At 45.9% G+C, this 10,455-nt stretch overlaps 1 protein-coding gene across 1 annotated transcript; it reads left to right on the top strand.

Moving 5' to 3' along the window:
* The first annotated feature begins 1,689 nt into the window (after positions 1-1,689).
* On the top strand, positions 1,690-3,248 carry LOC125514973 (E3 ubiquitin-protein ligase SINA-like 4). Its single transcript, XM_048680375.1, has 2 exons — positions 1,690-2,171; positions 2,273-3,248. The coding sequence occupies exons 1-2, from the start codon at positions 1,836-1,838 to the stop codon at positions 2,978-2,980; spliced, it is 1,044 nt and encodes a 347-aa protein (XP_048536332.1). The 5' UTR covers positions 1,690-1,835; the 3' UTR covers positions 2,981-3,248.
* The last annotated feature ends 7,207 nt before the right edge of the window (positions 3,249-10,455 follow it).

Genomic DNA, 10,455 nt, shown 5'->3' with positions numbered 1-10,455 from the left:
ATAAGAAATAGTTTGTTGCAAGCAATATTTGATATAATAAAGTAATTAATCATCGGACAGGAAAAGGAAACATAAAAAAAAGTGTTGAAAACTGAAAATTGCACTCATAATGGTGCACCTTCTCATCAATTGTGGTAAATCAATTGCAAAATCAAGAAACATTGCTTTAGATTCACACTTTCAAAATGCGGTGACTTCTGAGTATCAAACTCAGACCTTCACTTGAGGAGCTGCAAAATCTGTCTCTATTTGTTTGGCACGTTCCTCTAAGTGAATAAATGACAATACAAAGAACTTCATGACATGCTCAAAATGCTGGACCGTCGGACTTGGCAGGTATAGAAACAGTCAAAAAACAAACAAGACCTGCAACAACCAAAGGAAGCATGAAACCATAAAGAAATCCCAAACTGATTATCACAGTATTATTCAAACCTTATATAGGACGAAAGTTCAGATTAGTGTGCTTCATCGACTGATATTATAATATAGTAGACGGAGCGACATTTTGTATAACTATAACAAATAGTTCCCAGTCAAGGCACAAACCACCGAACCAAAACAATGGGGACAATTTGTAGGCTAAAATAGATGACGACAGTTCCCTTCGAGCAGGTGGTCTGTATATGTAACCAAGCTTCAATTCTAGAGATTCTTATATGAAATGCTGCTACAGCCTACAGCAAGGAATCATATGCCTACAGCAAGGAATCATATGCATGTCATTGTCAGCCCAACAAGCTACCGTAGCTCGTCCAGCCATCATGCCTCGAGCAGCAATACTTCCATCAACAAACTCACATAATCAACAACAAAATCACACATCTAGCTTCCTGCCTTCGAATATACTAGAATGTGACACGCTTTTGCTGCGTCGTCCTTCACTCATTGGCTAAGTCTTATATTTTTATTTTGTACGAAGTCTTTTTACGGTTAGTTGGCTCGCTCTTATCAACAATTTCAGCTGTTGGAGCTCAAGACCGATGAGCAACCGCTCGATGAACGTCATGAATGATGACACACGCTTGAGCGGTCACACCTGAGTTGCTTAGGTCGTCGATGCTCCCTCTGCAACCCGGATCCAAGAGAGGAGGAGAGTTGGAGCAAGGAGACAAGGCGAGCAGTAGGACGTCGCCTTCGTCCCTGTAATCTGGATCCGTGTAGAAGGGGTTGGCGGCAGCTACACAGGATCAAAGAGGGGAATGGGCCAAAATATCGAACGGACTCAAGTGGACCTACAACCGAGCTTCTCAGGGTGCCGGTCAGCCTTTGGGTGACAGTCGCGGAGGAGCAGATCCACCGTCGATTCACGATGAAGGTCGGATGGCCAAAAAAACGTGTTTGTCTGCGCTTCCACTTGAACTGCTTTTCTTTTAGATTATAAATTCACCTAGTGACCGAAAAGTCAGTATTTTGGTGAGTTCAAAGGGTTCTCGTACTGTGTGAAAGGTCACATGAGAGTGAGCTGTTTTTTCTAAAATACTCCCTCTGTCTCAAAATATAAAAAAAATATTAACACTACACTAGTGTCAAAAACGTTTTTATATTATGGGATATAGGGAGTATATTTTGAGGCTAGAGTGAGCTGCACCAACGACCTGACTGTTAACCACTTGGGCGTTGGGCCTGAGAAAGAGAGTGGGCCGTTAGGCGTGTGTGGGCTGGTAGCTCTTCTCCTTTACTTCTCTCTCCGTATAGGAGGAAATGCCGGGGATTCAGCCAGTCCTTCTTGAACTCTCCAGATCCCAGCCTTCATTGCTATCCTGCCAACCCCAAATCCCCAGTTCCGCCGAGGTTCCCACGCCCAATCTGGTGCGTAGCAGCGTCCGCCGGCGATGGGCGGCAAGAGGAAGAGCACCGCGGACGTGAAGACGCCGCCGACAGTGGGCCGGCGGCCGGGCCGCCCGAGGAAGAACACGCCGCCGGAGGCGATCCGGCGCCCGGGCCGCCCGAGGAAGAGCGAGCCGGGCGTCGAGGTGCCGCTGGCACGCAGCCCGGTCCCGGCCCAGACGCTGCCGTCGCCCAGATCCGAGCGCGAGGAGCAGGCGAACGGCGGGCTGCTGGAGCTCGCGCGCGGCGCGGCGGCCATAGCCGCGGCGGAGGAGGAGGAGGAGCAGGTCAGGATGCGCTGCGACCTCTGCCATGGCCCCCTCAGGCCCCCCATCTACCAGGTAATCGAACGAGGCGCCCAAACATTTCCCCTTTCAAGCCGCCTGCCTTGGTCATGGCCAAGATTTGATTGATTGATGAGTTTGTGTCGCGCCGGCCGCAGTGCACCAGCGTGCAGCACGTCGCGTGCCGCGACTGCGGCGCCGGCGAGTGCCGCCCGTGCGGCGGGGACCCGGCCGCCGTCTTCGTCCACAACGCCCAGCTGGACGCCCTCTTCGGCTACATCAGGGTGCCGTGCCCGTTCCGCAAGTTCGGGTGCGCCAGCTCCGTCGCCTACCGCGACCTGGCGGCGCACGAGACTGCGTGCGCGTGGGCTCCCTGCGCTTGCGCGGAGTGCGGGTACAAGGGGCCCCCGTCGGGCCTCCTGCGTCATCTCACGGAGTTGTCCGGCCGGCACGCCTGGACCGCCCATAGGATCACCTACGGGATGGACCACCGGTTCGCCGTCCCTGTGCCGGAGTCGTCGGAGCAGCAGTGCGAGGACCGCGGCCTCCTGATCGCGGAGGACGGCGCCGTGTTCCTCGTGGCCGTGGGGGGCGCCGGCGGCGTCCGCCGCGTCACTGTGGTGTGCGTTAGGGGTAACGTTGGCACCGGGCCTGTGTACAGCTCCTCCGTCGAGGTGGCTGGCCCAGACGAGGCGCGCCGGCTGAAGCTTGAGAAGAAGGTGGCGGCGAGCTGCTCGGCCCCCGTCGAGTTCGATGTGTTGGCGCAGCCGGAGTGCGACACGGTCCCCGTGTATCCGGAGATGCTGCACGGGGAGGAGCTCCATCTGTGCATCCGTATCGGCAAGACGAAGATCATCTGTTCCTGAACCCAAGAGAAGCATCAGCAATGTAGCCCTGGAGACATATGTCTTCTCTAGTCTCGTTGAAGTATTGGATTGCCTTAGCAATGTAGTCCTGAAGACATATGTGTCTCCTCTAGTCTCGTTGAAGTATTGGATTACCTTTGTTTACCTGGCTTAGGTATGGTGGTAAGTTGCTTCCAGTCTCTCAAATATTCAGGGTTCAGTTGAGAACTGGGGTTTGGTGTTCAAGGTGACTTGGTTCGGTTGAATCTATCCGTGAAATTTGGTGTTTGATTGGAGTTGCAGTAGATAAATTCCTCTTATTATTCCAAAATCGAGTATTTGGAATGATACTTGTTTGCAATGTTGGTTCTGTTGAATTATCTGTCCCTGAAATTTGGTGTTTGATTGGAGTTGCAGCCGATAATTTCCTCTTATCATTCCAAAGTGGAGTATTTTGGAATGATGCTTGTTTGCAATGTTTATTCTTTCAATCTGCTTGGATTTGTTCTCTTCTTTGTGCTTGGAGGTTGAGGACTCGCTGCTTCTGTCTACTGTAATAATCGCAGGGTTTGGGGGTTGTGTGCTAAGTTGAGTGATGCAGATTGGAGGTCGGTGTTTCTTTTCATCTAATTTTGTTGACACGAAACAGTAGAGCATAGCTCTACTCCGTTTTTTATAAATTGTAGAAGTTCCAGAATATACAAGATGACTTAAGGCAAGCCAAAGAATCTAGCGAATAAGAAAAGGAAAAAATGTATACACAAAAGGAGAGTTAAACTAGTTGTTGAGCAATAACTTAATCCAACTAAAGTGAGCTCAAGAAGATATATGTGCTTCCATTGTTGTTTCTAGACATCCAGATTGCTCAAGCAGCAAGGATAATGATTTCCATATAGAAAGGAACATTGAGTTTGCAATTCAAATCTTCAAAAGCTGTTAAAAGGGGTATTTTATGTAAACTTGATGGAATAGATAAGCACTCTGAGCATTTTGGGCTCACTGCTGCTGATAGACAGAAGCAAGAATTGAAATGGCTTCGGAGCTCTAAAGAGGAGGGAATTGCACAAACCACCACTTATTGGGGCTGGTGTTGCACAAAACACCTATTATACGAGTTTGTTGCGGAAAATACCACATATTGGTGTAATACGTTGCAGATAGGTCTAATCTAGTATTTGGATGCATTGACATAATTACTGACAAATGGGTCCCGCTTCTAAGTGCACGCGTGACAATAAAACCCGGCCACATCAGCCAATGTATATTAGAGGAAAATACCACATATTGGTGTAATACGTTGCAGATAGGTCTAATCTAGTATTTGGATGCATTGACATAATTACTGACAAATGGGTCCTGCTTCTAAGTGCACGCGTGACAATAAAACCCGGCCACATCAGCCAATGTATATTAGACCAAGAAGTGAAAAGACCAGAGTCAAAAAAACAGTTTAATAAGTGGGCTGGAAGCCGACTCACAAAAATAGATGGGCTGAAAGCCGATGTCGATGAAACAAGACACAACCATCTCGTACATAGTGGCTCGAGCAAAGAGGGACGCAGATTTTTAGAGCACTTGCACCCATGCCCTGCTATTCTGGTCCTCCAATATTGCTTTAAGATCTGTGCGAGACAACTAAATTTGTATATGCATTTTTTCTCTTTCGTTTCTCTCATATAGAGTTGAACTTCAAACTTTGCAGCGCAGCAAAACTTACTAACTATAATGTGAGATAAAAATTTCAGAATTTTTCGTCCAACATAAATACTAAAAAATATATATATTAATCAAATAAAACTTATTTTTTATATTTATGTTGAGCGGAAAAATCTAAAAAAACTATCCTAGATTTTAGCTAGAAAGTTTTACTGTTCTGCAAAGGTTTTAACTTGAAGACATGTTCTATGTGATATAAACAAAAAAGATAAATGTACTTGCACGGATCTTGATAGGAAGAATGGATGGCTAGATAAGAGGAGCCTAGGTGTAGGTGCTCTAAAATATATTTTCGGAGCAGAGAGGAACGACCTAGCACAGAGTTTCCGCATGGGAACAGCAAGCGGCGGCGACCATCCCATCAGTGGTGATGGAGCCGTTACCCAATCGTCGGGTAAGCACCCCCCCCCCCCCCCCCCCCTCTCACCTGAGCTATGCTCGTCTTCTCCCCTACCTTCCTAGGTCTTCTTCTCCCTCATGAAACCCTTACATTTTGGGGGATAAATTTTGCCGTTGATCGACATATTTTTGTTTAGGATCCTATTTTTTGGGACGTTTGTGTTGTTATTACTTAGGTTCTGCGCTTGATTTTTGACATGTGTTTAAGGCCTTGTCCCTTGTCTCGGTATAAATTTTGTTTCAGCAACATATCTGATTATTATCCTTTATCCAACTTTCATGCCAGCTACTTGATGCTAAAATCTAATGGGAACAATATCTACCATGTTTTTGTGTTGGTGATCTCATGCCGAACTTGCTTCATTTAAATTTGGGTTCAAAAGTTAACAATTTTAGAAAAGTGTGGATTTTTTTGACATTTTCAGAAAAATGTGAAATAATTTTAGTAAATACTACATATATTCAATACTAATCTAGGAAAGTTTCGGCTCAACTGGACCACAGGTTTTGGAGATAATGACAGTCTAATATGTTGGCTGATGTGGCCGGTTTTATTGCCACATGTGCACTTACGAGCGGGACCCATTTGTCAGTAATTATGTCAATGCATCCAAATACTAGATTAGACCTATCTGCTGTTGGGTTTCGTAGTAATTTCAAAAAAATTCCTACGCACACGCAAGATCATGTGATGTATAGCAACGAGAGGGGAGAGTGTTGTCTACGTACCCAACGCAAACCGACTGCGGAAGCGCTGACACGACGTAGAGGAAGTAGTCGTACGTCTTCACGATCCAACCGATCAAGCACCGAAACTACGGCACCTCCGAGTTCGAGCACACGTTCAGCTCGATGACGATCCCCGGACTCCGATCCAGCAAAGTGTCGGGGAAAAGTTTCGTCAGCACGACGGCGTGGTGACGATCTTGATGAACTACAGCACCAGGGCTTCGCCTAAACTCCGCTACAGTATTATCGAGGTATATGGTGGCAGGGGGCACCGCACATGGCTAAGGAATAGATCACGTGGATCAACTTGTATGTTCTAGGGTGCCTCTACCTCAGTATATAAAGGAGCCAAGGGGGGAGGGTGTTGGGGAACGTAGCAGAAATTCAAAATTTTCCTACGTGTCATCAAGATCTATCTATGGAGAAACCAGCAACGAGGGGAAGGAGAGTGCATCTACATACCCTTGTAGATCGCTAAGCGGAAGCGTTCAAGTGAACGGGGTTGATGGAGTCGTACTCGTCGTGATTCAAATCACCGATGATCCTAGCGCCGAACGGACGGCACCTCCGCGTTCAACACACGTACGGAACGGAGACGTCTCCCATGCCTTGATCCAGCAAGGAGGAGGGAGAGGTTGATGGAGATCCAGCAGCACGACGGCGTGGTGGAAGTAGCGGGATTCCAACAGGGCTTCGCTAAGCGCTGCGGAGGAGGAAGATGTGTCACGGGAGGGAGAGGGAGGCGCCAGGCCTTAGGTATCTTTGCTCCTCCTTTTCCCCACTATATATAGGGCCAAGGGAGAGGGGGAGGCGCAGCCCTTGCCCCTTCCTCCAAGGAAGGGTGCGGCCAAGGGTGGGGAGGAGTCCATCCTCCCCAAGGCACCTCGGAGGTGCCTTCTCCCTTTAGGACTCTCCCCTTTTTCTCTTCTCTTGGCGCATGGGCCTCTTGGGGCTGGTGCCCTTGGCCCATATAGGCCAAGGCACACCCCCTACAGCCCATGTGGCCCCCCGGGGCAGGTGGCCCCACCCGGTGGACCCCCGGGACCCTTCCGGTGGTCCCGGTACAATACCGAACCCCGAAACTCTTCCGGTGACCAAAACAGGACTTCCCATATATAAATCTTTACCTCCGTACCATTTCGGAACTCCTCGTGATGTCCGGGATCTCATCCGGGACTCCGAACAACATTCGGTAACCGCATACAATTCCTTTGTAACCCTAGCGTCACCGAACCTTAAGTGTGTAGACCCTACGGGTTCGGGAGACAGGCAGACATGACCGAGACGTTCTCCGGTCAATAACCAACAGCGGGATCTGGATACCCATGTTGGCTCCCACATGTTCCACGATGATCTCATCGGATGAACCACTATGTCAAGGACTTAATCAATCCCGTATACAATTCACTTTGTCTATCGGTATGTACTTGCCCGAGATTCGATCGTCGGTATCCTATACCTTGTTCAATCTCGTTACCGGCAAGTCTCTTTACTCGTTCCGTAACACATCATCCCGTGATCAACTCCTTGATCACATTGTGCACATTATGATGATGTCCTACCGAGTGGTCCCAGAGATACCTCTCCGTTTACACGGAGTGACAAATCCCACTCTCGATTCGTGCCAACCCAACAGACACTTTCAGAGATACCTGTAATGTACCTTTATAGCCACCCAGTTATGTTGTGATGTTTGATACACCCAAAGAACTCCTACGGTCTCCGGGAGTTGCACAATCTCATGGTCTAAGGAAATGATACTTGACATTAGAAAAGCTTTAGCATACGAACTACACGATCTTTGGTGCTATGCTTAGGATTGGGTCTTGTCCATCACATCATTCTCCTAATGATGTGATCCCGTTATCAACGACATCCAATGTCCATGGTTAGGAAACTGTAACCATCTATTGATCAACGAGCTAGTCAACTAGAGGCTTACTAGGGACATGGTGTTGTCTATGTATCCACACATGTATCTGAGTTTCCTATCAATACAATTATAGCATGGATAATAAACGATTATCATGAACAAGGAAATATAATAATAATCAATTTATTATTGCCTCTAGGGCATATTTCCAACAGTCTCCCACTTGCACTAGAGTCAATAATCTTAGTTCACATCGCAATGTGATTAACATTCACAGGTCACATCGCCATGTGACCAACATCCAAAGAGTTTACTAGAGTTAGTAGTCTAGTTCACATCACTATGTGATTAACACTCAATGAGTTTTAGGTTTGATCATGTTGCTTGTGAGAGAGGTTTTAGTCAACGGGTCTGAACCTTTCAGATCCGTGTGTGCTTTACAAATCTCTATGTCATCTCCTAGATGCAGCTATCACGCTCTATTTGGAGCTAATCCAAATAACTGTTCTACTTGGAGCTATTCTAAATTGTTGCTCCATTATATGCATCCGGTATCTCTACTCAGAGCTATCCGGATAGGTGTTAAGCTTGCATCGATGTAACCCTTTACGACGAACTCTTTTACCACCTCCATAATCGAGAAAAATTCCTTAGTCCACTAGTTACTAAGGATAACTTTGACCGCTGTACTGTGATCCATTCTTGGATCACTCTTGTACCCCTTGACTGACTCATGGCAAGGCACACTTCAGATGCGGTACACAGCACAGCATACTGTAGAGCCTATGTCTTAAGCATAGGGGACGACCTTCGTCCTTTCTCTTTATTCTACCGTGGTCGAGCTTTAAGTCTTAACTTCATACCTTATAACTCAGGCAAGAACTCCTTCTTTGACTGATCCATCTTGAACACCTTCAAGATCATGTCAAGGTATGTGCTCATTTGAAAGTACTTTTAAGCGTTTTGATCTATCCTTATAGATCTTGATGCTCAATGTTCAAGTAGCTTAATCCAGGCTTTCCATTGAAAAACACTTTCCAAATAACCCTATATGCTTTCCAGAAATTCTACATCATTTCTGATCCATAACATATACTCATCAGAAATTCCATAGTGCTCCCACTCACTTCTTTGGAAATACCAGTTTCTCATAAACTTTGTATACACCCAAAATCTTTGATCATCTCATCAAAGCATACATTCCAACTCCGAGATGCTTACTCCAGTCCTCAGAAGGATTGCTGGAGCTTTGCATACTTATTAGCATCTTTCAGGATTGACAAAACCTTCCGGTTGTATCACATACAACCTTTCCTCAAGAAAATTGTCAAGGAAACAATGTTTTGACATCCTATCTGCAAGATTTCATAAATAATGCAGTAATCGCTAATATAATTCCAACAGACTCTTAGCATCGCTACGAGTGAGAAAGTCTCACCGTAGTCAACTCCTTGAACTTGTCGGAAAACATCTTAACGACAAGTCGAGCTTTCTTAACGGTGATATTTACCATCATTGTCCATCTTCCTTTTAAAATCCATCTGTACCTAACAGCCTTACGACCATCAAGTAGTTCTTCCAAAGTCTACACTTTGTTTTCATATATGGATCCTCTCTCGGATTATATGGTCTCAAGCCATTTATCGGAATCCGGGCCCACCATCGCTTCTCCATAGCTCATAGGTTCATTGTTGTCTAGCAACATGACTTCCAAGACAGGACTACGTACCACTCTGAAGTAGTACGCATCCTTGTCATCCCACGAGGTTTGGGAGTGACTTGATCCGAAGTTTCATGATCACTATCATAAGCTTCCACTTCAATTGGTGTAGGTGCCACAGGAACAACTCTTTGTGCCCTGCTATACACTGGTTGAAGTGACGGTTCAATAACCTCGTCAAGTCTCCACCATCCTCCCACTCAATTCTTTCAAGAGAAACTTTTCCTCGAGAAAGGACCCGATTCTAGAAACAATCCCTTATTGCTTTCGGATCTGAGATAGGAGGTATACCCAACTGTTTTGGGTGTCCTATGAAGATGCATTTATCCGCTTTGGGTTCGAGCTTATCAGCCTGAAACTTTTTCACATAAGCGTCGCAGCCCCAAACTTTTAAGAAATGACAGCTTAGGTTTCTTTAAACCATAGTTCATACGGTGTCATATCATCGGAATTACGTGGTGCCCTATTTAAAGTGAATGTGGTTGTCTCTAATGCCTAACCCATAAACTATCGTGGTAATTCGATAAGAAACATCATGGTATGCATCATATCTAATAGGGTGCTGTTATGATGTTCGGACACACCATCACACTATGGTGTTCCAGGCTGTATCAGTTGTGAAACAATTTCCACAATGTCTTAATTCTGTGCCAAACTCGTAATTCAGATATTCATCTCTATGATCATATCATAGATATTTTATCCTCTTGTCACGACGATCTTTCAACTTCACCCTGAAATTACTTGAACCTTTCAATAATTCAGACTCGTGATTCATCAAGTAAATATACTCAACATTTACTCAAATCATCTGTGAAGTAAGAACATAATGATATCCACTACATGCCTCAGCACTCATTGGACTGCACACATCAAAAATGTATTACTTCCAACAAGCTGCTTTCTTGTTCCATTTTACTGAAAAACGAGGCTTTCAGTCATCTTGCCCATGTGGTATGATTTGCATGTCTCAAGTGATTCAAAATCAAGCGAGTCCAAACGATCCATCTGTATAGAGTTTCTTCATGCATATCTACCAATAGACATGGTTCGCATGCC

This window comes from Triticum urartu, chromosome 6 (assembly GCF_003073215.2).
Source record: "Triticum urartu cultivar G1812 chromosome 6, Tu2.1, whole genome shotgun sequence".
In the NCBI taxonomy this organism is placed as follows: domain Eukaryota; kingdom Viridiplantae; phylum Streptophyta; class Magnoliopsida; order Poales; family Poaceae; genus Triticum; species Triticum urartu.
The sequence above is the reverse complement of the archived record's forward strand: the minus strand, read 5'-3'. Positions and strand labels throughout refer to the sequence as shown.

Excerpts from the sequence above, each read along its gene's own strand:
- LOC125514973 (XM_048680375.1), top strand. The coding sequence starts at position 1,836 with ATGGGCGGCAAGAGGAAGAGCACCGCGGACGTGAAGACGCCGCCGACA. Across the intron at positions 2,172-2,272 it reads TCAGGCCCCCCATCTACCAG|TGCACCAGCGTGCAGCACGT; the intron begins GTAATCGAACGA and ends CGCCGGCCGCAG.